The 27,156-nt window shown below is 39.3% G+C and overlaps 13 protein-coding genes across 13 annotated transcripts; 4 read left to right on the forward strand and 9 right to left on the reverse strand.

The window, feature by feature from the left end:
* Positions 1 to 285: 285 nt before the first annotated feature.
* Positions 286 to 2,483, forward strand: L201_001719 (uncharacterized protein; the record flags this gene model as incomplete). The annotated part of the gene is made up of 6 exons (XM_066217506.1): positions 286 to 617; positions 685 to 808; positions 894 to 1,003; positions 1,068 to 1,149; positions 1,207 to 1,250; positions 1,307 to 2,483. 6 exons carry the CDS (start codon positions 286 to 288, stop codon positions 2,481 to 2,483), a joined length of 1,869 nt encoding a protein of 622 aa, XP_066073603.1.
* Positions 2,484 to 2,806: 323 nt separating this feature from the next.
* On the reverse strand, positions 2,807 to 3,259 carry L201_001720 (uncharacterized protein; the record flags this gene model as incomplete). The annotated part of the gene is made up of 1 exon (XM_066217507.1): positions 2,807 to 3,259. The coding sequence occupies one exon, from the start codon at positions 3,257 to 3,259 to the stop codon at positions 2,807 to 2,809; it is 453 nt and encodes a 150-aa protein (XP_066073604.1).
* Positions 3,260 to 4,644: 1,385 nt separating this feature from the next.
* L201_001721 (uncharacterized protein) lies at positions 4,645 to 5,238 on the reverse strand (the record flags this gene model as incomplete). The annotated part of the gene is made up of 1 exon (XM_066217508.1): positions 4,645 to 5,238. One exon carries the CDS (start codon positions 5,236 to 5,238, stop codon positions 4,645 to 4,647), a length of 594 nt encoding a protein of 197 aa, XP_066073605.1.
* Positions 5,239 to 6,309: 1,071 nt separating this feature from the next.
* Positions 6,310 to 7,045, reverse strand: L201_001722 (uncharacterized protein; the record flags this gene model as incomplete). Its single annotated transcript, XM_066217509.1, has 2 exons — positions 6,310 to 6,527; positions 6,598 to 7,045. 2 exons carry the CDS (start codon positions 7,043 to 7,045, stop codon positions 6,310 to 6,312), a joined length of 666 nt encoding a protein of 221 aa, XP_066073606.1.
* A 1,282-nt stretch (positions 7,046 to 8,327) lies between these two features.
* Positions 8,328 to 10,279, reverse strand: L201_001723 (uncharacterized protein; the record flags this gene model as incomplete). Its single annotated transcript, XM_066217510.1, has 4 exons — positions 8,328 to 9,272; positions 9,332 to 9,782; positions 9,850 to 10,090; positions 10,162 to 10,279. The coding sequence occupies 4 exons, from the start codon at positions 10,277 to 10,279 to the stop codon at positions 8,328 to 8,330; spliced, it is 1,755 nt and encodes a 584-aa protein (XP_066073607.1).
* Positions 10,280 to 11,482: 1,203 nt separating this feature from the next.
* L201_001724 (uncharacterized protein) lies at positions 11,483 to 13,487 on the forward strand (the record flags this gene model as incomplete). Its single annotated transcript, XM_066217511.1, has 10 exons — positions 11,483 to 11,536; positions 11,595 to 11,657; positions 11,722 to 11,922; positions 12,002 to 12,191; positions 12,286 to 12,638; positions 12,694 to 12,713; positions 12,772 to 12,893; positions 12,956 to 13,086; positions 13,149 to 13,277; positions 13,347 to 13,487. 10 exons carry the CDS (start codon positions 11,483 to 11,485, stop codon positions 13,485 to 13,487), a joined length of 1,404 nt encoding a protein of 467 aa, XP_066073608.1.
* A 78-nt stretch (positions 13,488 to 13,565) lies between these two features.
* On the reverse strand, positions 13,566 to 14,033 carry L201_001725 (uncharacterized protein; the record flags this gene model as incomplete). The annotated part of the gene is made up of 1 exon (XM_066217512.1): positions 13,566 to 14,033. The coding sequence occupies one exon, from the start codon at positions 14,031 to 14,033 to the stop codon at positions 13,566 to 13,568; it is 468 nt and encodes a 155-aa protein (XP_066073609.1).
* An 833-nt stretch (positions 14,034 to 14,866) lies between these two features.
* L201_001726 (uncharacterized protein) lies at positions 14,867 to 16,169 on the reverse strand (the record flags this gene model as incomplete). The annotated part of the gene is made up of 2 exons (XM_066217513.1): positions 14,867 to 15,227; positions 15,301 to 16,169. The coding sequence occupies 2 exons, from the start codon at positions 16,167 to 16,169 to the stop codon at positions 14,867 to 14,869; spliced, it is 1,230 nt and encodes a 409-aa protein (XP_066073610.1).
* Positions 16,170 to 16,753: 584 nt separating this feature from the next.
* Positions 16,754 to 18,801, forward strand: L201_001727 (uncharacterized protein; the record flags this gene model as incomplete). Its single annotated transcript, XM_066217514.1, has 4 exons — positions 16,754 to 16,801; positions 16,876 to 17,062; positions 17,134 to 17,321; positions 17,386 to 18,801. 4 exons carry the CDS (start codon positions 16,754 to 16,756, stop codon positions 18,799 to 18,801), a joined length of 1,839 nt encoding a protein of 612 aa, XP_066073611.1.
* A 121-nt stretch (positions 18,802 to 18,922) lies between these two features.
* Positions 18,923 to 20,351, reverse strand: L201_001728 (uncharacterized protein; the record flags this gene model as incomplete). The annotated part of the gene is made up of 6 exons (XM_066217515.1): positions 18,923 to 18,996; positions 19,058 to 19,282; positions 19,395 to 19,550; positions 19,624 to 19,739; positions 19,805 to 20,049; positions 20,112 to 20,351. 6 exons carry the CDS (start codon positions 20,349 to 20,351, stop codon positions 18,923 to 18,925), a joined length of 1,056 nt encoding a protein of 351 aa, XP_066073612.1.
* Positions 20,352 to 21,101: 750 nt separating this feature from the next.
* On the reverse strand, positions 21,102 to 23,219 carry L201_001729 (uncharacterized protein; the record flags this gene model as incomplete). Its single annotated transcript, XM_066217516.1, has 4 exons — positions 21,102 to 21,555; positions 21,634 to 21,988; positions 22,060 to 22,421; positions 22,561 to 23,219. The coding sequence occupies 4 exons, from the start codon at positions 23,217 to 23,219 to the stop codon at positions 21,102 to 21,104; spliced, it is 1,830 nt and encodes a 609-aa protein (XP_066073613.1).
* Positions 23,220 to 23,764: 545 nt separating this feature from the next.
* L201_001730 (uncharacterized protein) lies at positions 23,765 to 24,692 on the forward strand (the record flags this gene model as incomplete). The annotated part of the gene is made up of 4 exons (XM_066217517.1): positions 23,765 to 24,087; positions 24,186 to 24,292; positions 24,378 to 24,457; positions 24,558 to 24,692. 4 exons carry the CDS (start codon positions 23,765 to 23,767, stop codon positions 24,690 to 24,692), a joined length of 645 nt encoding a protein of 214 aa, XP_066073614.1.
* A 373-nt stretch (positions 24,693 to 25,065) lies between these two features.
* Positions 25,066 to 27,064, reverse strand: L201_001731 (uncharacterized protein; the record flags this gene model as incomplete). The annotated part of the gene is made up of 2 exons (XM_066217518.1): positions 25,066 to 26,764; positions 26,850 to 27,064. 2 exons carry the CDS (start codon positions 27,062 to 27,064, stop codon positions 25,066 to 25,068), a joined length of 1,914 nt encoding a protein of 637 aa, XP_066073615.1.
* Between the last annotated feature and the right edge of the window lie 92 nt (positions 27,065 to 27,156).

A 27,156-nucleotide genomic window follows, 5' to 3' on the forward strand; every position in this document is an offset into this window, starting at 1 on the left:
ACTTACACCATAGAAATAAAACTGAAATGTGGCATGTTTATTTCGATGCCTTACGTAAACTTAATACTGCCACGTTTGATGACCTTTTGACGCGTTCTACTCTAAGATTATTAAAAGGGAACAACAAAAGTCAACAACAAATCAATAAAATCACAAAAACATCTTAAATCATTTCTAGTACTTGTCTTTAACAATTTGTTTATATCCTCACAAGAAGATTACAAGTTTCATCGAAATACACGGAGTAGAGAAGATTGTCAAGGTATTCGTCACAATTCCGGCAAGATGCAAAACATTGATATAAGAATCAAATCATTTGAAGCTATAACGAAACCGAAAACTAAGGCAAAAATAGGATTCCCTTTAAATCCAAAAACACATGCAAATTTAAACGCAGATACATTATCTAAAGCGGGATTTTATCATACACCTGGATCAACAGAAGAATCTTATGATAATTGTAAATGTTTTTTATGTAATGTTGAATTAGGTGGTTGGGATGAAAATGATGATCCATTTGAAGAACATTCGAGAAGAGGTAATTGTGCTTGGGCAGAAATGGTTTGTACAGTTAAATTAGAGAAAAGAAAAAGAGATCAATCTGATGGTAAATATATGTAAGTAGGCTTTCTTCAGTACTTCTAAAGGAGAATGAAGCTTGATGTACTGAGTGAAATTGAGTAGAACAACATATACAACTCAAGAATCTTTACCACAATCGAAAGAATCTGCAGCAGTGAGAGAACAGACATATAAGAAATGGTGGCCTCATAAGCAGAAATCTGGATGGTTACCTACGGTAAAGAATGTAAGTAGGAGTGTCAAATTTCCATAGTGTCCATATTGTTCAGGCAATGAAGCTGATAACAGGATAAACCTACACTCGCTTGTAGCTCGCTCAAGCAGGTTTCGTATATACTCCATCTACAGAATCGAAAGATGCTGTAATGTGTCCATATTGCGAATATGCTGTTGAGGGCTGGGAAGCTACAGATGATCCTTGGTGAGTTGTCCATCACAACACTGTTGGGATTTTACCATAGCTAATGTAATAGTGGTCAACATAGGCAAACACATTACAAAAAGGTACCTGATTGTCATTTCTTCCGAGCAGAATTAGCAGGGGGAGAATCGAGTACGCAAAAGGTAGTGAGTCCAATCGCCAGCCCTATCAATCGAATGTATCCACTGACCTCATGAAAACAGGCAAAGGCTCCAGCTAAAACTAAAAAGTCTGAAGTAGTAAAAAGGTGGGTCGAAGAATCGTTCATGTGGAGAACGGACACTGATTGATATTTTTATGTAGACCAAAACGAGGAACTACAGCAGCACCCTCCATAGTGTCCGAGACAGAAGAAGAACCATCTCAAGCTACAGAGTTACCGTCTGAAGCCGAAGAGCCTATTTCATTATCGCAACCCACGACAACCAAAAAGAAAGCTACAAAACCCCGAGCTACAACGTCAAGGAGGAAAACTGTAACTCGCGGCAAAAAGAAAGACGCTACTGTAGAACCTAAAGAAGAACCAGAAATCGTAGAAATCGCAGACGATACTATAACATCAATATCTCAATCTCAGCTACCTCCCACATCAACGGAAGAAGTACAGCCTTTGGAGAAAATAGAAGAGAAAAAAGGAAAATCAAAGAAAGCTACTAAACCTAGACCTAAACCGTCAAGTGCGGCAAATACGAAGAGTAAAGCAAAGAAAAAGGTTGAAGAAGAAGAAGAAGCGGAGACTGAAGAAGATCAGATAACAGTAGAATCAGAAATTGAAGTTGAAACGGAGAATGAGGATCAAAAAGAAACAGACAATGAACCAGAGTTGGAAATTGATTCAATACCTCTACCTAGATTAAGACATTCATCAAAACCTGCTTCAATATTTATTCCTTCAGCATCATCACAACAAAGTAAATCATCGAAACCCTCTAAAACATCCAGTAATTCTAAACCTTTACCTCCTTTACCTTTACCGAGTCCTATCACATCCCCTCCACCTAGACCGCTATCTCAATTAGATAGATTCTCAAATATACCTCCTTCATCACCTATACCAACGACATCATCAATGTTATCTTCACCTAAACCCAAAGCATTGTTGCGATCAAATCAACCCAATGCAAAATCATCTCCACATTCTAAACTACCTAGAGATGTATTGGAAAGTTCTTTGATCAGAGGTGCTGTAGAAGCTAAGAAAGTAATGGACGACTTGATGTCTTCCCCTATCACAAACACACCTAGATCAAATTCTAATGCAAAGCAGAAAAAGAACGAGAATGATATGACAGCGGAAGACGAGGAGGAAGAAGAAGGAATGATGAAATTAACTGAAGAACAAAAATCAATGACATTAGAAGATTTAGTTAAGATGGAAATGCAGAAGAGATATGAAGCTATGCAAAAAGAAGGTGAAGATTTGATTGCTAAATGGGAAGAAAGAGCCAGAAGTGAAAGAAAGCGAATAGAAGCTATATAACAGGTGGAAGTGGACGGGGAGTTGAGATGTACAAAACAGAGGAGATATGATCAATCTGAATTAGGAATGTAGCTTTCAATGGACGATACATCTTTTAGTCACATAAAAAACCATATCACTGTATGTATTTTACCTGTGTTTGTCTTATGCCTTCCACAACGTAACAACCCAGTAACATCATATGTGACAATCAAATACTTCAATCAACGACGATCATTAACATCATGCATATCGTGAATCAGCCGAAGCGGAAACCACTAGTTGAATGGATGAATTACTGCGATGCAGCTACCTCCTTAGGGAAGTTGTCAGGTCAATTGGGTTTAAGCTCTACTAGAAGAACCTGTCACACCGGATCCAGAGCCAGTTTGACTTTGGGTAGAGGGTGCCCCAGTGGGTCTACGAACACCAGCAACGAAGCTTTCTGTTTGCGATCCAGTTGAAGGCTGACAAGTTGCCATTGAGCCGGAACCCATTGTGGGTCTATGAGCATGTGGACCCATTGAAGAAGCAGTACTAGCTAAACTTGATCTAACTGAAGCACCACCGGAAGTATAACCTGGTGGATTTGAGTAACCTGGTCTGTTATCATTAGAATATGGTGGTGGAGGATTACTTGTACCATCTGTAGCTCTACTGCCTCTATCACCGGGTTCACCATGAAGACTTGCACCCGTACCGGATGTGGTTGACGACCATGCTGATTGCATATTACCTGGTCCACCACTTGAAGCGGTGGATGTTCGGTTTTGATTTGTTTGTTGATTAGAAGACATTATGATTTAGTTCGTTCTAAATATATAAGTTATCAATGTTTGTTTATCGAATATGAATATAGATAATTTACTTTGGAAGTAAGTGAGATCGAAAAAGTTGTTTGAGATGGATGATGTTGGGAAAAAGCACCGAGTAATATTCATGTTGAGCAGGGTTTTTATACCTTTTTTTACTGACATTTTACACTTAGTAAATGCATACATGGCTGCGATAATTTTCTCTTTAACGGTCTCTGATATGTATTGGTGATAAAAGGGGGAAAAAAACATCGATGCTTCTGAAGCGATCTTCCTAGGGCGGATGCGAATATTCGATTCTCGCGGAATCTCGTATTGCTTCTACTTCATTTTCAGACTTGGTCTGCTTCTTCGGGGATACTGATGCCTTCGTGGACCTAATATAGCTCATGAGAAGCTCATTGTAACCCACCTCCATTTGCATCTTTCTCATGTGCTGTAATATAAGCTGTCTTCAGTAATGTTCCTACCTCAACTTCTCAAAATAACTGTTCAGTCTATCAAGCCTTTTTGTGAAAAGTATTTTGCGTACTGTGAAACTCCGCATAAAATTCTCCACTCTGTTCACATAAAAAAAAACTAAGGTGAGCATTTGTAAATAAAATCCTATTGCAAATGATTGGCAAAAATCAAACGAGGATTCATTCAAAGCGGTGAAAAAAGCTGGATTCCAACTGGTGCACATACAAATCATCAATGATTGGTGGACCATCTTCTTTGTACAGCTTTTCCCTGACAGAGTGGTGTCATCATGATACAAAGGGAAGTGGCCGAGATTTATCTTTAATATACTGTATGTGTTGAGAAGTGACCGCTTTTTTGTCTGACCTTTGAACAGGTTTCTTCTCGAATAAAGTCTTTGCTAATTATCGGAACGAGTAGTGTGGTCGTTTGCAATTTCCAATGGATGAGGTCGAGGCCTGCCTCTCCTAAAAACAGGGGTACTTCTCACGTATTACAATACAGGTGAAGGCAGTGCATACAAATCGAAAGGATTCACTAAGTCCAGGCTTATCGTTAGTCATGATTCGCTCATTGACAGAAGAAGCTTTATCTAATTTTATCTAAAAGTCCCGATCGTCCGTACATGACGGAAAGCCATGCAGCGGAGTGTAGAAATATAAATTTTACGGCCAACTTTACAATAGTCGTACTTGGAGCTGTTATCAGCCGCACTGATACGTGAAGAGACATTTTCAGCAGAAAATCATGTATGTATGCATGCTTTACATTTGTTTTGTCCTTTGTCATCTTTTCCTCATCTACAGCCACACGAGATTGGAAAACAAAATCGAAACTCGATATCGAGACCTCTGATTAACATGTCAATGAATCTTTCAGCTCACTTGTCACCCTCGTGGTCGTGATCAGTTGATTGAGCCATTCCCAAGGTCTGAGTTAGAGCCGGCATCTGATAGCCGTTGATCTGTATCCGTATGACCATTTCTCGTCGATGACTGATCTCTGGGCGTTTGGGATGAAGAACTACTGGAGCCTGAGTGAGTCGAGGGAGTTTGGGTATCAATTGTCATATCATCATCATTTTGGAATGACCTTGAATTCCTATTGGAATTAGGTCCAGAATGATAAGAAGGTGGGTTTGAATGATAATCAGGTGCAGGATCTTCAGGATCTTCCACTGAATACTGAACCGATATTGAATTCAAAGGATCGGCTCTTCTTCTTGTGGAACTATTCGTTCTTGAAGTAACAAATTCATATCGAGGTAAAGGAGGTCCATTTGATGGTGAATATGCACCGACATTCACTAGATCCTCTTCATCCTCTTCATCAGATGATGATACAGACCATCTGGATTCCACATTACCTTCTTCACTTGATGTGGATATCCTGGATAACCTTCTACCATTGTTAATCGCATTATTGGTACTCCTGTTATTATATCCAATACTACTGGAGGTATCGCCATTTCGACACTGTTGAGCGCGATCATCAGACATGACATAAATTGATATTCTGGAAGAATGCGGATGAACAACGACGACTTATCAGTATTCGATCTAACTCCTGTACTCGTATTTATACTTGTTGACAAGAATATACTGCAATCTGAGTATGGTGTGGTTGTTGTCCTACTCGAGCACTGTAATTTCTAGCTCTGAATGATACAGAGAAATCGTTCTTTTCTGCTATTTCCACTTTCGCAAGGCAAGAAGATCCATTCTTCACATAAACTTCAGCAGTTGAAATCCAGTTTCTAAATCCCGCCAAACCCCAAGAGCAAGCACATGTATGGTTATGCAGTAAGCAAAGTACGTTGGTCAGCTCGAAGGAGGATCTGAAAGGAGATTTGTCAATGGCGGGAAGATCATACTGCCACTCTGGAGATAAACAAATAGCGAAAGTTGGTGATATCTAAATGTAAAGGATTTCAACAAGATTGTAATGTAAGTTATATCACGATTGGCTTGTAGGACAGAATTAGTACAAGGGTTGACAAATTTTCTTTACAAACTCCTGGTGATCAACCGAGCTGTCGATTAACAAGAGAATTGAGACTATTTTGTTTTCGCCTTGCGTAAAGGCTCCTTTCTCGTTCTTTCTGAGAGTCATATATGGTATGTCCGCAAACAGAGATAATGGAGCGTGCTCTAGTCATATCGAGCCCATATCTAAAGGAAAGACTTTGCGATGAGAAGCCTATACGCCCGGAGCTTACGCATGTTGTGTTAACATCCCGAAACCGATTAGCTCCATCAAACGCAAACGCGTATATGACAAGAGCTATCCCTAAAAAACCAAGTTCCGATTACAACGATACTGTCAGAGTATACCAAGCTGAAGAAAGTTTGCCCATTGTCAAGTCATAGCGACCCCCGCAGATATAGCTAAACAGATATCGGTCAACTTCATGCATACAGTATGATCAGGTGTTACATGAGGATTGCAAGGTGTTACTTCAGAATGAAAAAAACATTAATTTGCCACTTTGCGAAACAGTACGAGTAGAACTGCCCAACTGCTGCGGATGATCCACCTTGGCTACAAAAGGTGGTTTCTCTTGATCTGTTCTATTCCGAGTTAGACTCAGCTACATTCTCAGCAGACAGTTCATCACGATTCATTCTTCTTCTTCTTCTACCTTGAGCTGCAGCTGCTCTTCTCTCAGCATAAGCATCATTACTCATTCTTGTCGGATCTTGATAAACTGAATAAGCACCTTCACCTGGATTAGACTGACCTCTACCTCTTGATGCATGAGGATACAAATTCATTTGTCGTAATTGCTCTACAAATGTTGTCTTGAGTGGTGGTACCGGTATTACCCCGAGAACCAGGTCTAGAGGAAGTGTAAATACCATGATCCATTCTTCTAGAGTCGTTATAGGTTGAATAACCTTCAGGAAGTCTTTCCAATTTTTCCCTTAATCTTGTTCCATCATGTTGAGGATGTTCTATAAATGATGGTCTTGACCTATTTAAACCACCTGGACCAACTACCAATTCATCTTGGTTAGCTTGAACCGTCCCTTCAGGTGTATTTACTGTTCTACCATAAGAGGGAGGAACGAAATGTTCAGATTGTTCAGTTTCACCTTCGCTCGTTCCCACATGCTCTCTATAAAATGGAGGTGGAGGCGATCTTTCGGGTGAATAGCCTCCCAAAGTGTCAATTAGAGTATTATTGTTCAAAGAACTGCCTCTACGACCTCTTGTATCTGTATTTTGGTCTTGAGGTTGGTTGTTGGCAGAAGAGGTACCCCCTAAAGTAGTTGTAGAGGATTGTTGTCTTGTAGATTGGGGCATGTTAAATGTTTACAATGATATGTCTTATAAAATGGGATACTCAAGATGTTAAGTTGTTGAGAGATGCTATATTATCTCTTCACCTTCGATGGCGCTCTATTTATACCTTCTCTTGCTGATTCACATGCAATAGTGATGTAATATTGCTGACATCGCAATCAGGCAAGGTAACCACGATCATCTTCTTGAACACTGGTACCGAGGGGGTTGGAACAGAGAAATTTGAAAAGTCTGAAAGGAGCTTCCTTCGATCAACAAAAATACGCAATTTGGCTGAGCACAAAAGTAGGGATCTCAGATTTACAGCATTCTGCATAAATGATATGTTTTATCTTATTCCCGCTCGCGGTATCCAATCTCGTCCGAATATTCGATCGTAGCTCTTCGGTTTGCTGTATCACCGGAATGCTTTCGTTATCAGATAAATTAACTGTCACCTGCGTTGCTCGAAATGTCGAGTCCTAAATCTGCATTTGAATCTGAAACAGTGAAACGCTTCAAAATGGCAAAATACCGCCACACATAGGACAACGTCCATTATGTACATAATCATACAGCGTCAAAGTGCAATCTGTTTGGAAGCTCCACTAGGTGCTTAGATGCCGGTCTACGATTATCCGATCACAGTTTCACATCCCGTAGCTTCGTCAAAACATAAGCCGGTCGATATATCGTGATCAAAAGATCGAAGATACCCAGCTTTATTTATACAGTTCCGGCTAAGACTGCGCAGTGGAGAAGCGATTGTTACGAACAGCGAAATCAGAATCGATAACGATGATCGTTCACCGAATGACAGAAGATGGATATGCATCGCTTGCAGAAATATTGGATAATTCGGACCGGATCTCGATTGAACGAAACTGTTGAAGTTGCGCTGAATGACAGAGCTAGTAGGGCCTAATGACAGAGATGACACAATCAAGAGGAGGATTCCGCTTAAATCTCTTCGCGGCCAAATTGCATTCTGCCTTCGAGGACTAGATCTATGTCATTTTATTCGTTTCATAATTTTTCATTTATGTATTTACCTATATAACATGTAAATACTGCAAAACTGATGGGAGCGCACGAATACGGGGGAGACGATAGTGGGAAAGAAAGTTATATGCACAAGAGAATGTATGTTGTAATAATGCGAATTGTGTTATTTTGTTTAGAGAATGTATGACTATGTGTGATTGTTATGAACAGGTGATATGGAAAAAGGAAGAGGAGAGAACCACGAAAAATACCCAAACCCAACGGAAATCTATCTATCTATGTACACTGACTAAACTGCTTAAGCTTTCTCACCGATCAACTCAGCAGTTTCACCTCTTGAATCTGCTCTCGTTATTTTTTCTAATGAGTGTGATCTACCTAATAGACCAGGTCTGACATCTGGTACAGTTTGAACAATTCTCCATTTTTCACTTGGTGGAACAGATAATGTCCATCTATCAGCTACCATAGCTTGTGGTTGACCAAATGGAGCTTTAGGTACAGGCCCTTGTGAATTTAATTGAGTTTGATCTAATCTGAAATCTTCGTCTTGATCAGCTAGAGATTGAATATCTACTGATGAAGCTGAAGCTGATGATACTGGTGAGTTCGTTACTGATGATCCTGCTGATTCGGCTGGTCTTCGTTTTAAGTGTTCAACTTCCATACCACCATCCAAGATACCAACTCTCATCATAGCAAGCATGTTGTGAGCAGCATTTGAATGATCATATACACCACCGAAGAACGCTGTTGTAGCATCTGTACCGATAGCTCTTTTAATCAAATGAGCACCACCTGGGTGATCTTCAATAAATGATGAACAATCGTGAATGAAACCATGTACAGCGACTAAAGCTCGTTCTTTTGACTCAGTCTTGAAATCATCCCAACTGATGACAGGTAATTCGTTTGATGATTTTGGCCATTGGAGATGCTCAGCTTGTTCTTGTAATTCTTGTAATTTCATAGTGTATTGACCCTTTTTGATTTCGTTATCTGGAAATCTTTTGAGGTGAGAAGCAAGTTTGAATTGTGACATAGTCCAGATGAACCATTTGGTAGGATCATATTGGTACCATTTGATAGCGTTTCTGAAATCCATAGGGAATTGATGGTGGAAGTTGTGGTAACCTTCACCAACGGTACAAAGAGCAGTAATGAAGTGATCTCTTGGTGTGTGCTTGTTGTCGAAAGGTTGTTCACCGAGCCAGTGTGCAAGAGAGTTGACACAGAAAGTAGACTAAGACATAGAAACATTGGTCAGCTTTGTATGATTGGCATGATAATTTGAGTACTTACGTGGTGAACAAAGACTAATCGAGCAGCACCGGCAAAGAAGAATCCACCCCACCAATCTCCCCAACCAAGACCAGCGACAACGGTTGGAACAACGAAACCCATGGTAAAGATCAAAGGTACGTAGTTCTTGTGTTGCCATCTAACTACCTTGTTTCTAGATAAATCAGATACATCTGCTACACCGATCTTTCCTCTTGGTTTTACAAGCATCCATCCAACGTGAGCATGCCAGAAACCTTCGTGAGCGGAGTAAGGATCAAGTTTGGTATCGGTGTATCGATGATGAGCTCGGTGACCTCTTGACCACCATTTGATTGAACCTTCAACAGCACCTGCACCAGCAAGAGCTAAAGCGAATTGTAAAGGTACAGATGCGTTGTAAGCTCTGTGAGCCCATAATCGATGATAGCCAGCTGTAATACCGAGACCAGTGATGAAGTAGTAGACAACACTGCAATGCAAAAAAGAGATAATCAGCGATGATCAGGTTGGGATCTTTAGTAATTTGATCAACTTACCTCCAAATTGCTGTCTTAGTGTTCCAAGCAGTTGTGAAGATACCGTAGATGGCGATGGCAGGGGTGATGGTAAGAGCAAGGAAGGAGATCCATTGGATATTCTGTAATAAGGTTTTCCAAGTTACAGGTGGCAAGTATTTTTGTCGTGATATCGTATAGGAGACATAATTGTCTGGGATATGTCGGTCTGTAGCTGCGAAAGTTGGTTGTATGTTATGTACTCCAGCGAGCTTATTGAGAGCTGAGAGAGATAAATAGAGAATTAGCTTTTCGAGGCGAAACATTTCTGCACAGCGATAGAGGAACACTCACGAGATTCTTCTTTCTCCGGTGTTGTAGGTTCATAAGCTGGATCAAGCTGATCTACTGGAGAAGGTCTTCGCTCTCTGAGCTCTTGAGCTGGTGTTTGAGGTGCAGTAGCAGTCGACATGACTGTCGAGTTTTTCTTGAGTGGCAAAGGTGAATGTAGATGAGTCGTTATGTCTACCTTGTCGAATTTTTAGGTGAGTAGTCACGAGAAAGGATGCCTTAGGTTAATCGTTGATCCAGTAACGACTATTTTAGAGTATGTTGTGAGAGACGAGGGGAAGAAAAGAGGATGAGGAGAAAGGATGAAGAGAAAGAACAAGTATATATGAAGGTGAAGAGAAGAAAGAATAAATAACGATGACAAGGTAAAGCAGTAAGCTATGCATGCATTAACCAGTATGGATTCTCACAAATCAAAATTCCAATACATCTCCATGCTCCTTACTCCTTGATTGACCTTTACGTTACTCCTTGCATTGCTCCACAACCACAAATTTAACAGTCCATACTTAGATCCACGATTGATCCATGGTGAAAAACCTATCCAGGATGACCAAAATTATCATTTCGTTGGGGATGTACACGCTCAACCCACGTGCAAGAACCCTTATCTACGATCGGATTTCATCGGTCACCTACTAATCAGAAACACGTCTTCACCATGGAATACTTCGCATTGCTCTGAAAAGGTGTTTGAGCGTTACCTGAGTCGGGTGGAATCGTCTTGGTATTATTGGACTGCATAGGAATAATGAGCTGCATCGTCATGGTTTTGTTACGACTTTTGAACATCGCTCTGAAAGGATCAGATCGCCTTCATTACTATGGGGTAGACGTGGGGAAAGCTTTTCATTCTTCGAGTTGTTCCCCAAATATACGTTATCTTTCGATTATCTAGATTACCAGAGTGTCATATATGATGATGACTATGACTTTCCTCATCACCAAAGCTTGCCTTTCCACGAATACCTCTCATAAAAAATCCCATAACTCGGCGAATTTAGGATTTTTTGCCACCCAAACCGTGTACTGTATGTAATGTTCTTGACATCGTGTTTCAGGGTTTCAGAGATAACGATTTTTGGGGAATCGACTGTAAGATGAAAAAGATAAAAAAATACAAGTTCACCTTGGAACAATCGTGGGAATCTCGGTGAGCGTAATTTATATGAGTGTACCATGTATACCGGTAATTATAGCTCCGAAGAAACCGGAATGGTTCATGCGTTTCAGTTTAACATGCTCGATAATCAAAGATGGTGTATTCCAGAAATGCTCTTTTTGACTTTGTCACTGATCAACTGAGCTAGACCACATAGAAGAGATGTCGGAACAACATCCAGTCTTGAAATACATATCGGCGGGGGCTTGGTCCTTAGTGAGTTGCGGGTCTCTTGTAAACGAGCTCGGTAATGTTGACGAAACGCAAATATCAGGTCGAGCCACTCATCTCTCCTCGAGCATCCGATCTATTGACAGCCTTGACAAGCTTCATGGAGGTGAGAGAATCAGCACTAATCAGCAGAATGAAATGCTCATAGATCTGATGTTTACCGTTCATAGAACGATGTTCTCCCGGCTGAAAAACTTTTCCACGCTCAAATACCTTCATATCCACCTGAAGCTAGATGGGCGTCAATACCGCCTGTTCTCGAGAATCTGAAAATCAAGGCTAAGAAGCTGGGATTATGGAACTTGTGGCTCAGTGGTGGGGACTTTCAAGGTATGGCAGGTGGTGAAGGTGGTGGGTTAAGTAATCTAGAGGTGAGTAGCGCTTTAGTGAATGATTGGCAGGATGTCACTCTTAATACCCCTAAGCTGACTTTGAATATATGTCTCATAGTATGCTCTTATGGCTGAAATAATGGGACATTCAGCTATACTAGCACCTCAAGCTACGAATTGTTCTGCACCGGATACTGGTAATATGGAAGTTTTAGCTAGATATGGTACTCCAGAACAAAAACAGAAATACTTGGTCCCATTGTTAAAAGGTGAAATAAGGAGTAGTTTCTCAATGACTGAATATGGGGGTACGTCTTCTTTAACATCATTCTTGTTCTACCTGTTGATACATCCAATTGCGATGGCTCACGAAAGCTAACTATTCCTGTTTGCTGTAATTAGTTGCTTCGTCCGATGCAACAAATCTACGAAATACAACCGCTTTACCTGATTCTTCAAACAAAGCTTTGCGAGTAAACGGACATAAATGGTGGATAACGGGTGCAGGTGATCCGAGAAACATCATTCATATTGTATTAGCTGTAACAGATCCCAACAACCCTTCACCTCATAAAAGACATTCATTAGTATTGGTCGATCCAAGGGCAAAAGGTGTGAAGATTGTTAGACCATTGACGGTGTTTGGATATGATGATGCTCCTGAAGGTCATTGTGAGGTGGTATATGACAACGTTGAAATTGATGTGGATAGTGGTGTTGTAGGTGGAAGACAGGGTTTAGGTAGAGGTTTTGAGGCAAGTATACAATATATTTAACTGTGTGTATATAACGCTGACAGATGACTTTCAGATCATTCAAGCGAGATTAGGGTAAGCTGGATCATCGATAAACGATGAGAAGAAGACCGCTAATTTACAAAATCCATAGTCCCGGAAGAATACATCATTGTATGCGTACTATAGGTATTGCTTCCAGGGCATTAGATATACTATTGCAGAGAGTATCCGACCCAAATAGGAGAACTTTCGGGAAGCATCTGCGTGAACACGGTCAGCTATTTACTAAGCTGTATCTATCGTGCGGTATGAAAGCTGATACACCATTTCAATAGGTACTGTCCTTGCAGATATAGCTCATTCCCGAGCTGAGATAGATCAAGCTAGATTATTGGTCTTAGCAGCTGCCAGAAGAATAGATATAGCAGGTGCAAAAGGTGCAATGCAGGATATCGGTATTGCTAAGGTGAGCAATGTTCACCCATTGATTCCTTGCCCAGAACTCAGTTGACAGTCCGGTTGTTGTAGTTCACGGTCCCAAGCATGGCATTAAAAGTCATCGATCGAGCAATGCAGGTTCATGGTGCAGAAGGAGTTTCCGAAGATACGCCTTTGGCATACTATTACGCTAGCTTGAGGACATTGAGGTATGCTGATGTAAGTTCGGAATAATTCTGTCTCGACAACATATGAGATGGCGAAGGCTAATATATCAACGGCTCGTAGGGTCCCGATGAAGTGCATATTCGACAGATCGGCAAGAACGAGCTCAAAGGTGTAGATAAATTAAGGGAAAGGACAAACAAGATTAAGAAAGAAAGTGATAGGTTAATGAAAGAGAATGGGAAATCAAAGGCCAAATTGTAAAATCCTATAAGAAAGCACGAAGACGGGTATACAAGCTATAAACTCTGTATAATCAACTACGATCTGTATGTAAACTGTCTATTTTCTCTGTTTGGAAAATCTGGATCTACCTCTACCTGCTTCTTCATTGGCATCTTTCCAAGAATATTCTTCGTCTTCCTCTATAGAGGAGAAATTCGACTGAAAAGCTTTGACAACTCCCCGGTAGATTTGGGTTTGTTGATCGGATTTGAGTCTCTTTCCTAAAAATTGTGAGTTCGGTTCAGCATTACCTCTAGGTCCGCTCGTATAGGACGAAGAAGTCTTCTCGGTTGAAGGTTTATCGTGACGATATTTCACAACCCAAGTACCTTGGGCGGTACCTTCTACATATTCCTCATCTGAATCACTATCAGGATCATTGGATGAATCAGAATTCCATCCATCAAAGTAAAAATCAGCATCGGACAGTTGTTCTTTGTCGGAAAATCTTTTTACGTGAGTTCCAGTTTTGGTTTCTTGTGACGAGTGGGAAGATCGTTTAGATGATTCTTGTTGATCTGGCATTTTGACAAGGAGACAATCAGAAGATAAACGTCGCTTGATGGAAGCCTGATCACTGTGTGTTCACGAAGATTAACAAGGTGAATAAGTGTTATCTGGGATACATGTCATAGGTGTACACATACTGTATGTGCAGTACATGGTACAGTATATGAGGGACGATACCTGTATACATTTTCCAATTTGGCTGACTTTCCACTTATTGCTCCTTCACATGTTCAAAGGTCGGTGTCATAATGGATAGTATAAAATGAAACTCGATGTGTATAAAAGATCGTTTTGACCAGACAATCCTTTCAATCAAAGGATTTCATAACTGACGAGTCTGAACTAGTCACTGCTATAATCTGCCCAATAAGGTGGTAACACACGCAGTATTACGAATACAACAAAATACATCCAGTACAGACATTACTGATGTCCTATACTATATCTTCAATTCTTGATACGCATACCCCTGCCAGATAAATACAATTGGAGCAAAGCACTAATCTCTTCCGAAAGCAGAGAAATCTATACCTAGCGTGGCACCTACACCATCATCAATCGAACGAATCTGAGGAACTGGATAGATTTGGGAGGGTGTGTTCGTACCGCTTTGAGAGGCCGGTGTGCTATGAGCGATCTCTATATTCGAGCTATGTTCTTTGTGCGGTGTCTGGAAATTCTTGTCTATTTCACTGGGAGACTTTGTAGCTTTAGAGCTAAGAGAGAAACCCTTGAAGAAGCTTTTTACTTTTGTTGATACTTTAGATGTTAATTTCGAAACCATCGATTGCCGCGACCTGCTTGAGCTACCTTTATATGTCATTTACTTATTTTCATGAAGAGTTAATTTATTCTGTAGCAGAAACAGACTTACGAGCTTTTTGTGCTTGTTCTCTGTGATAATTTATTGCTCTATCAAAAGCATCAGGCTCTCTCGTTCCAGTAAATCCTGAAAGTGCAGTTATATTCCTTGAGCTGGCCAGACTTTTCTTCACCATACTGACAGCGGTTGTACCGGTATTACTTCTTCTATCAGCGTTCTCCACGACTGAAAGTCTTGACGGTCTATCAGGTCTGATTAATCTACCAAACCTTGTATTTCTCTGCTTGGTGTTTACCGCTTCTCGTCTCCAACCTGTAGATTTACTAGCAGCTACGTTGTGAGAGTAAATTCCCTCCGTAAATACTTCGTGGTCGATCTCCCTAGCTCTGTTTGAGGTGAAAAGCGATCAGCGGCCGTGATTTTGATATCAAGATCGTTCAGGTTCATCTAGTCACTTACTCATAGTAATGACGTTTTAAATTGCGTACACCTGATTGGATTGATTGTTGAGTTGTATCTACAGATTCTGCCAATTCCCCACGGCTTCCCGAAGGGTATCCACCAGTTGTCCTTGAAAATCTAGAGATATCAGTTCCAGGATTTCTGGGTATACCTCCTCGCCTCAGTGATGTTGGCATAGACGATCTCGATTGAACCAAATCGAATTTTGCTATTTGAGAATCCGGACTCAGGGGTTCTGAGCTTGTAGCTCCAGCATACGAGTCCAAGTCGGATCTTGAGTCTTCAGCAGGCGTATCATTGCTTTGTGGCTCAAAGTAATCTTCAGATGGTTGACTATTCGAAATATCCGTATGTATGGCTGAAATTGAGGTATCCATAGGCGAAACTGGTGAGTCTGGTGGTTGAAACTCGTGGTGGGAGCTAATCGCGCCAGGAAAGTATGCCTGATAAGCATGTTTATTGGAACTGTCAGACGGTGTTTGAGAAATTGTTGAGATAGGTTCAGGCTGATCATCATGCAGACGATCATAATGAATTTGCCAATTGGGAGAACTATATTGAAAATTGGATCGAACATCGAAAGGGGACTTGACACTAGTATTTAGAGGGCTGGTTGATGATCTGGGTGTACTCAATGAAGAGAATGATGCATTACTCGATCCAAAGAGTGACGGAGCACTCGCTCGAGAATCAGGCGTTGAAGAGCGAGCATCATATTCATAAGTTGACGGTTTTTGATATGATTGAGAAAATTCTGAGAAATCTTTTTGTGTATCTACTTTACTATCCAAGTCAAAACTTAATCTGATTTGACCAGGATCAGACATTAAACTGGAAAACATTTCATCCATCGAAGCTGTCGTCATTTCTGATACTTTATAGTGTTATTTATGTTAGGATGTAATAAGTTTAAGTTTAAGTTCTATTTTGTCAATCTACCACAATGTCGAAAACGATCGTTCTCTTCTTACTTTTATTGTCAAAACAATTACACAAACAAATTCACAAAGTTGAAGCAGAGAAATTTGGATTTCCCAAAAACATGTAAATCCACAGTTTTTCAATGCGCCAATCCAACCACGTATCGTGTTCTTGTGTTTTTACTTAAAAGTTTGCAACACACATATTTAGAAAGGACGGTACAGTAGACGGAGATGCAACCAAAAGAAAAAACTTCCACACAAAGGTTTGTTAGGTAATTGATCATCATTTCAAAGTCGAAACACGTTACAAACATAGCACAAAGGATATCCAATATTACTGAATTTGGGGCATTCGGGGGAAACCGTCATATAATGGAACACGTGTTTGAGTATCGTTGTACCATTTCATGCATTATGATGTGTTGGAGACTCTAATAACTGTTATCATTAGACAGTTCTTGTTTGATTAAGAAACACTTTGAACTTGTGTGCTATAATAAAATAATAAAATCTGCAAAATAGGAAAAATGCCGCGAGATTTAGGAGATCGTGCTCAAGATTTTCGGGAAAAATGGGTAAGGCTTCCCAATAACCATGTTTTTGTCAACGTGCAAACTGATGTGCAGGACTGTTTCTTTGACTGTGATAGTTAGCGCCTTCGGGAGGATGGTTAGCAGAGATTGTGATATTATTATCGGATACCACGGGGATATGGGATATAATTATATTATCGGGGATTTTTGTCGGTACTTGGATCATATTAAGGACAAGTCCAATGGAAATAGCTTTGATACTTGGTTTTGGTTTTGACTTGGTTATTCCATTACAATACTATAGTAAGCAATCTCTATTGGGAATGTTGGCTCAACTTGATGCTTTCAAGCTGATAGAGCACATATGTGCCCAGATAGCGAATACTTCTCATCTCGCCACAAAGATCATTTGCAAGATTATTGGCCAACTTTCATGATGGGTTGTATAGTTGAAGGTGTATCGTTTTTCCTACTTCATCCAGATTTATTTACATTGATAGTCTGCATCAAAACAACATTCTGCTTGTTCATGTGGTTGAGCAAGGACAAACATGGATTAGCGGTAAGTGTTATATCGATCTTATATATTTAGCAAGGCTTACAGTACTGATAATTCCACGGGACAGCTGAAATCTCGTACCCCAAGAGCGGATCGTTCAGGTAACAATTCCGAACATCCTGCTAGATCCCATAGATCTAGTGGACGAAGCGGGGGTAATGAATCATCAGATGACTCTGACTCTTCTAGACCACCTAGGGATTCAAGTGGACAAGGTAGTAATGCAGCTTCAAGTAATATGCCACAATCCAAATATGTTAAAGATCCTTACAAATATCTAAAACGCGCAGGATATAAAGATCCTGCTATAGCAGGTATGATCTTGACTATGAATCAAGCTGATAAAGAGAGAGCTAAGAAGATGTTCAATGGATGGAGAAAAGAAAAAGATCCTAAGGATATAGCTAGACGTAATAAGGAATATGCTGAACGAGCTAAAAAATCCGGTTGGAAACCTTCTTCTTCTTCTTCTAGTACAGAACAAACGTCTGACCCAGCTACTCAGGTACGACAACAAACATCTCAACTAAATGATGATGGACCGTCGAATATGCCTACATCATATCATATTCCAACTTCTAAAGCATATAAAGAATTGAAAAAGGCAGGATATGAAGATCAAGCTATTGCAGGAATGATGATAGGAATGAATATGAGTGATTATTCACAAGCTATGAATAACTATAAGATATGGACAAGTGAAAAAGATCCAGCACAAATAAAAAGACGTAATGAATCACATGGAAATACAAGTAAAAAAGGTGGATATCCTGATAAATTCAAAATGAATCAATATGTTGGTGGACCCCCTAGTGAAAGATTAAAAAAGAAATTAGGTATACCTGTTGGATCAGTTAAAAAAGTTGAAAATTTATTAAATTCCAAACAATATTCAGAAAAAAATGTACCTAAAGAATTGAAAAAAAAAATAATTGATGTTTTAAAAAATCCAAAAGATGAAAATGAAATTACAAAAGTTATAAATACATTAAAAAGTTTTGGAATTGATGTTCAAGGTCAACCTGAATTTCGTGATGGTTTTGGTAGTTCAGATGGTAAAGGTGGTTATAGAGATATTGTATTAAAAAATGATGATAGAACAGCTTTAATAAAATCGATGGTAAGTAAAAGAATATATACAAATGAACAAGTAAATCAGTGGAGTAATTATTTAAAACAACCTTTATCAAGAAACGAATTAGAAGAAAAAGTTATTCCTTTTGCTAAAAAAATAGATTGCTATTTAGGTGAAGGTTATCATGGTACAGGTCCACATAGATTTGATCCTAAAAAATTAGAAAATATCAAAGAAGCTATAAAAGATACTTGTCACGTCTCAGCCTCAATGTTAGATCATATGATACTAAAAGCTATAAATCAAAAAGACCCCAAAAAAGCTCAAGATATGTTGAATAATTGGGCTACAAATGGTATGAGCCATCAAGAATTTGAGCAATATAGAAAAGAAATTGATTGGGCATAAACAAGTTAGTCAGTCTGCTTGCGAAGTGGAATTTCTGGTAATTATCACATCAATTGTACAATTTGTAGCATGCATCACCCCGTGTTCACAGATTCTTGCACCACATATATTCTTTTACCATTTAGTTATCTTTGTATGCACCCAATTCTTCGAATCTAGCTATAGTATCGCGAACAGTATCTTCCAATTTTCGATCTACAAACCAAAATGATCAGTCGGAACACAAGAGTATAAAACGCCAATTTCAACAGCTCACATGTAATACCCAGTTCTTTTTCACTAGCAGAAGCATCAAGTCTGTATGAGCCTTCTTCAGGGTCTACACGACCTTCAGGATTACCTTTGACTATGAACTTGCTTAGGTCGGGTCTAAGTTGTCTTGCTATATTAGCAAATTTCTGAAAAGTCCAAAAATCTCCTGCTGTAAGGAATCTTCCATTAGATTTTTTGTTCACTCCAGAGTAAATCGCGGCAGCTAAATCTCGGACCGGTGGAAATCAGGAAATTCAAAAAAAATCATCAGTAGATAATCTACTTGTGATCCGACGGTGATACTATAAACAAGGACAAACAGATGAAAGTGTTATCCCAACTCACATCGACGTATTGGACGTGGTATTCAGGTGAGATGGGTGATTTTTCACCGCCACAAAGTGCTCGATAGAGCGAAGAAGTTGAAAGATCAGATCCAGGAGTCAAATTTTTGATTTCTTTTATATCATTGATGTGTTCAACTGGACCGTAAATACCTATGTATATATGATAGCTATGTAAGGGAAGTCGTTGGACCTTTTATTCCGGGAAATGCAAAAAAGTACATACCGGGAGAGCAGTAGGAGGATAACGCCCAAGTGGCTCCCGTTCTCTCCTTTGTTTCCCTAGCAGCTCGTCCTGCGTATTTCTTGGATATACAGTACCAATGAGCAGCGGAAAAGTCCCTGGTTAGGATATGCATCAGTTATTACGTTGTACTGGGTATTTCAGAGATTAGAAATGAACTTACTCTTTTTTAGCATCTTCTTCGGTCCATGGCAGCCAATCTTTTTCAGTATAGATTTTACCTTCATGAGTTGCTGCAGGTGTAAGATAATTCATAACTGCTACAGTTGATGATACGTATGCTATCGATTTGATACTGGAAACCTTGGCGGCAGCTTCAAGTATTCTCGTAGTACCTTTGACAGCTGGATGAGCGAACTCTTCATATGTTTTCAAGGTCATATTAAAAGGTGAAGCAGCAAGTACTACCTGATATGTATAACATCGTATCAATACATGAACAGTTCTATCGTAGTTCATCTTGTACTCACAGCGTCAGCACCATTCAAAGCTTCGCTCCAATCTGAAGTAAGGAAATCTTCTACAATGACAATCTCTAATTTCCCTTTGGCTGCCCACTCCTTCAATGATGGAAGGTTGAGTACAGCTTCTTTTTTTGAAGTTGAACGGACAGTACCTCTTACATTCCAACCGTTGCTTAGGAATTGGTGAGCGATATGAGGCGCGGTAAAACCGTTCAAACCGGTTATCAGGACTGTTTGGGATGACATGATGTGATGTTTGAGAAGTTATATTTAAAGGATTGTATGCTTAAAGCTTTCGGATGGATAAGTGCATAAGGGTGCTTCTAATTGCTGAGTTCCATGCATGTATATATAGTATATTCGTTAATGTTTTCTCAGCTCAAAACGACAAGAAACAATAAGTTATGCCTAATCTAATCTTTGTGATTGATAATAGCCACAGTAGGAGATAAGTAAAACGTAATCACCTTTATGTCAGCGGATTATTAATGATTATCAATGTTTTTCTGTTAATAACGTAATTTCGTCTTGATTATGATCATTCTGCTCACGTCATAATCAGTTCAAGCATTCCTGAGTCCAGAAATAGCGATTAAATCTATACTTATATCAATTGTACAACTGCATCGTACCATGGCAGGATATCAAGAAATTGGGAATGCATATGGAAAAGCTATTGTGTAGGATAGGAAGATTACAGCTGCTATAATTTCCCGCGCTAGATAGGAACAAACACAGTTATCCCTGAATCGCTTGTTCCATGACTTGCATTTAATTTTAGATGGACTGCTTACTATATACAGTGTACATCATACTCAAACGTATAAACTATAGCTAGTAGTAATTTAGTTGTTATAATATGGGACAGCTCATTTACTTGTAAGCAGATTATCAATACTGCTCATCGATGACAACATAAATCTTACATCATCAACATCAGCGATGACCAAATATCTGACAGTACTTCAACCCTGAGCTGAGAAGGCGAAAAGCCGGTTAAAAAAACGAATTTCCACCAAACCCACCACCTGTTAGAGTATTATATACTTCTCTAACGCTTCTACCGGGAGGCACTCTAAATGAGGTTCCATTCACAGAAGCGGTTCGCCATTCATTAGATCGAGAATCTAATTTGGCATCATTCCCATTTCCAATTTCATTCCCACTTAAAGCTTGTTGTAATCGTATTCTATCTGCCCAACTCAGATTATTTCCTTGTTGGCTTAGATTTTGCAATAACTGTTGTTGTTGAAATGGGTTCAAGCCTCCCAACAAACTTGATAGTTGGTTAGTCGCTGCTGTGTTGTTGATAGTAGTACCCGGTAAGGATGTAGCTGTACTGGCTGTCGCTGCTGTATTTCGCTCCATCTCTAATCTTTTTTCTGTCATTTTACCTATCCGATCTGCGAAAGTTGTCCCTGGTGTTTGACTTTGGCCCATTGAAGATTGTCTAAATGATCAATACAAAAATTTTGAGCAAATGTTATATATAGAGATCAATATCAAGAAAAAAAATTGAATAACTCACGTTGTATTCTGGATGTTAATCGGTCCAATCGATGGATTGGCCCATGGTGATGGGGTATTAGGTGGATACCCGCCATTAAAAAATGCTTGATTAGGAGTGTTAGGGAAATATGGGTTGAAATTAGGGGGTATACCAATTGCTGGATTTGTAAATCCACTTTGCCATGTACTCTGATTGTATGGGTTAAACGGATTGGAAGAAGGCTGACCAAAGTTGAGACTGCTGAAATCTCCAGGAGGAGGCATCCAGCTTCCTGGTCCGCTTTGCCATGAGTTGTTGTTCCAAGACATATTAGGAGCGGGTGCCATAAAACTTGGCTGGAAAGGTGATGCGAAAGAGTAGTTCATGTTGCCAACTACAGAGCGGTAAGCAGATTGTCGGGCTTATAAATGCTTGGAGAAACATGAAAAGTGGATGTTTACTTACATACGTTATCAGGTATATAACTTTGATCAGGTCCACTTTGTGTACCATGGAAACGTCGGTTATACCAATCTCTAAAGCTTTGTCTTCTGGAAGTTCTGGGAGAATCAGCTTTAGAGTCAGTACTACCAGAATCGTTCATGTCTTTATTGTGATTAGTTGAAGAACGTCGATGTAGACGGGAACGTGTCGATTTATCATTAGTCTTGGATGTGAATTCATCTTCATCGTCTGATGACTGAATAGCTCCACTCATCTCATGATCTTCGTGGTCTGAATAAGGGATAGGACTCCTATTGAAAGGAGTTTGGGTCCTCCTTGGTTTGGTTTTCGTTCCAGATTGTTCGCTCCTTTCATATCCCTCGCTATGTCAGTATACAATATGTATAGTTGACATAAATTAGTCAGTTTCGTACAGCGTACAGCAATGAAAACAGTGTTGTTCTTTTCCTCCTCTGCCTCTATTCTTCCAAAAATGTTGTCCTGCATGAAAGCGCCACTCACACTTTGTTATGATATTCTTCCAGGAATTCTGGAAATGATACGCCATCGGGATTATAGTTTTTCCAAATACGATGAATGTCGTCTTCATCGCGAGTTTTCCTACGATCTCTACCATCCGTGGGTTCATCCCAATCGTCTGAAGAAGATGAAGAACTTTTTCTTGATGAATGTGATGGTCTGAATTTATCATCTGGAGAAAAATGTCTTGTTCCATAATGCGCTCTTCTTTTCTCTTTGTCACGTCCCCGAGGTACATTATCACCATTATCCGAAGTCGATTGATCTTCTTCCACGTCTTCTACTGTAGGCGCTAGTGGTCTCGATGATTTATCACTGTAATTTGTTTTCGTCGCTGTGTCACTTGTATCGTTAGTGGTATTGGAAGTAAATATACTACCTAATTGTGATTTAAGTTTTGAAGCAAATGACTCCAAAGTCCCTTCGTTATTACTTGAATTAGTGTTATTTCCAGTAACTGCATCATTGTTTGTCACAATATCATCCGTACTATTAGCGAAACGAGGTTTCTTTTGTGTACTAGCTTCTTCAGCAGCGAGTTCCTGTTCTGTAAGTTCACTAATATAACCTCCTCCTGTAGCCGGAGCGGAATTTAGATAATCCTGAAATCTCTGAAGATTACTGAAATTAGAAGAAGACATTTGCAATTGATTGCGCTATTGATTTTCCCGTCATACAATCTGCGAGTTGTTTTTTATTGTTTTTATCAACATAGAATGCGTTTTCCAAGCTAAATATTCTTGAAACAGGCCATATCGTTTTCATGTCAGCTATATTTGCTATTATTCTATACTAATTTCGGTATGCTTGTGTTTTGAGATTTAGAAAGGAGCACCACATGAAAGGATGATTGCAATTAGCTTAAGAGAATGAGAATGGGATGAAAATGAAGGGTATAAGGGGAAAAAAGGCGGATTATCTCTTCCAGAGATCAAGACGAAGTTGTCAATTTATATGGAAGGTGAAAATAAGGTTTGCGAGCGATGTTCATGTTCGATAGTGGAGGATGTTCATCTGTTCAATGATGATGCTGATAGGAAATCAATTTCTGATCATGATGTTCTATTAAAGGGATGATAACTTTCGACTGAACACAGTGACTTGCTCTTGTCGTGATCGATACAGTGAAGATTGAGTTATACAAACGAGGAAAAAAGATATATCAGACTGAGCTATAATTAACAAAATGGCTTCATTATCGCCTCGATTCGCTTCGACCCTTCGTTCAATCCCATCAACTCTCATCAGACAATCCAATAAACCTGTATCATCAATCCGTTCATCCAGTTCAACTACCATTCATTATCAGCAACCACAATCATCATCATCAACATCATCACCATCAACGAAAGATCCATCACATCCTTATTTACATTATCATCCTAATCATACACATTTAACATTATCTTTTTTACCTAATCCACCTATAAGTAAATCTAAAACCATTTTAGGTTATTTACCTTTAGAAAATGCTACTTTGGATGATTTTAAAGAAGAACCTAGATTTTTGTGAGTAACATTGATTCATTGATTTATTTGACATTATGAGACTTCATCTGTATATAATCTCGACTAATATTGAAGTGTATGGGTGTGTTATTTTGCAGAGATGTTTTACATGATTCAATTAAATCAGGTTTAGAACAAGATAAATCAGATACAATCAAATATGAAGCTGAAACTAGACCTACAGATGGATGGATACATATTACAGGTAAGTCGACTTCACCTGCAGGACGTTATGACCTCAAGACCATAGAAAAGTAGGATTGCTAATTTGTATCTCCATAATACTATAGATGAAAGAGCTGTTCCGCCTGCAGGTAGAATAGGTGAAACAGAAGATTTAATTGGATCAGTCTATGTACAAGAAGGTAAAGTAAGTGGTTGTCTTCAGTATAATATGGTCAAATTGATCATTCATATCCTTCATATCAGAGACATACCTATATTGACTTGAATAACTGTATTTTGCATAGATAATAGCTTCAACATATTCACCTTTACCAACATATAGATTAATAACGCCGAATGGTGTGTTAACTTTACCCAAAGGTTTGGATACTCATTTGATAGATGTATTGAAGAAGATTGATGAAGAAGAGAGGAAGTAGACAGAATATGAAAACACCATCTTTCAGATCATACCTCATAACGAATAACGAAACTTACTTCCACTCATTGAAGATAGATAAAGACAAGTTTCTGCAGAACCTCTTCAGACGGTAGATCAACGTCAGAATTTATAGATTCTCACTATTCCCAATCAGATACAGATGTTCAACGCTTCACAAGAAACGATGAATATGCATAGATGTCGTCAAAAAATTCAGTTCGTAGTATGTATGATACAAGGAAGGAGGCCTTAATGTATAGCATGATTGAGGGGAGGTTGCGGTACGCTAAACATAGTCCGTCTGCTACAATACCAGTATCCAATTTTCCGAGGGTATTGTTCATTGGTTCAACCAATATCCACCACATCTTCTACTCCTGTATCATAGGCGGATCAGGCATTAATTTATAACTTTTCCTTCTACCTTGCTGTTGTACAGCATTGTTATTTGAATCATCTTTCGGTTTACCATCTTTCAAATCTTTCAAACTACCTTGTCTAGCCAATTCAGTTCTCAATTCAGGTCCTAAAGAAGGAACAGGTTTTCTTCTACTACTAGTCGATCTACCTAAACCTGGTGCTCCTGCAATACCGTTGGTGGTGGGAATAGCGAATTGATTAGGATCAGGTGAAGGTGGTGTTCCGTTACCTAAACCATGAAGAGAAGACCTTCTTGTACCTGGTTCAGATTTACTTTGTTTATCAAATGTTGATGAAGCAGTGAATGATTCTGATGGTTTCAAAGCTGTAACCGAAGAAATCCCTAATCCTACACCCGCAGCTGTGCCATCATTATCTGAAGGAGATTGTCCTTGATTTGATGTTTTAGAAGGATTACGTGAAATCGATTTCATTTTAGGCAACATTGCGGCTGCAGGTTGAGTTATAGTAGTTGAACCATTTGATGTGGTTGAGTCTGGATTATAGCTGAATTTACCAATTTCATCATTTGAGTAAATAGGTGATAAAGATGGTAGTTCCCCTAAAGTCGGAGTCGTGAATGGATCTGAGCGTCTTCTGCCATGTGTCTGCGAGCCGAACGAAGAAGCGGTAAAAGGTGTAGATTGGGGAGTCATAAATGTATTTGTATTAGTTCCAGGTAATTCTTCTATTGTCGGTTGATTTTCGATAGCTCCTTTTTCTTCATCAGATTTATCTGATCTATATGAATCACCTGTTCTTAGAGCGACAGGTGTCATAGCGATTGGATTCTTATCTACCATCATTGTTTTAGAATTCGTACTATGGCCCAAATCTGACGGAGTAGGTGTAGTTTGATCAGAAGGCATTTTCGAATGTCTATGTTTATTATCTCTACCAATACTAAATCCACCAAATCCACCACCACGACCTTCTTCAGAACTTCCATTTCTGACATTTCTTCTTTTTCTTTTACAGCAAAACAGAAGTAAAGCTAATGCAGCTAAACCAGCTATTACACCAACAACAATCCCACCAATAGCTCCACCACTTATACCTTTCTTTTCAGTTGAATTATTATCATTTTCAGCTGAACCACCAACTATTCCACTTGATGAACTTGTTGCTGTAATTTTCGCTGATCCTCCATTTTTAGTTGCTGTACCGGTTGCTGAAGCTGACAAACTTTTGTAGACTGATAAACAAGCTGTGTCATCACCTTCGACTACTGAAAATACATTACTTTTATTGGATGTTTGATGACCGTCATCGACTACCCCTAATATATAGTATCTACCCTCAGGTAATTTAACAGGATTGAAACCCCATCCATGATTAGCATATTGAGTGACTAGAGTTATATTCAAATCTAGTACGGTTCGTTCTTGTATCTCTTGTCGTTTATTTGGAACGGCCGAAGGTGTGACGACTGCCTGAGCGGCAGCAACGGATGAAGTGATACCAGCTGATGTGGGTTTTGGTGATGCAGCTAATGCTGTTTGGGATGAAACTACTGCAGCTTTGGATGTTTGTGTTGCAGCTACAGCGGTTGTTGATGGTGAGGGAATAGATTGATCAACGCCATCATTCATTGCATAAAGTGTGATATTAACTTTTGAGGGATCTTCATTATACACTTGCCAGAGAATACTGAAATTATAATGACAAAGATCAGCTGTGATTACAAGGCTACCCGAGGATAGTCGTTATGAGCGATCTTATTCATTTCACTTACACTTGAGATTGGCAAGCAGTCATGGTAGGTATACTGCCAAATATCAATGAAGGTATTCCGGTATATACAGTTGTTGATGGTGAAGGTGTCGTTCCAGTAGCTATCGCATTTTTAGACGTTATTGTGGATTGAGCTGATGCTTGATAAAGTAGTGATATGAATATGAGATAGGGTACGATTAGGGATAAAACCCTCAGTAGACTTATAGTCAACATGTTGATTATTCAGTAATCACCTTCGGTGATTTGTTGGGTGGAGAAGTTGATATATATATATATATATGTGTATATTGATGAGCTCTGACGTT

Source organism: Kwoniella dendrophila, chromosome 2 (genome assembly GCF_036810415.1).
Source record: "Kwoniella dendrophila CBS 6074 chromosome 2, complete sequence".
NCBI lineage: Eukaryota > Fungi > Basidiomycota > Tremellomycetes > Tremellales > Cryptococcaceae > Kwoniella > Kwoniella dendrophila.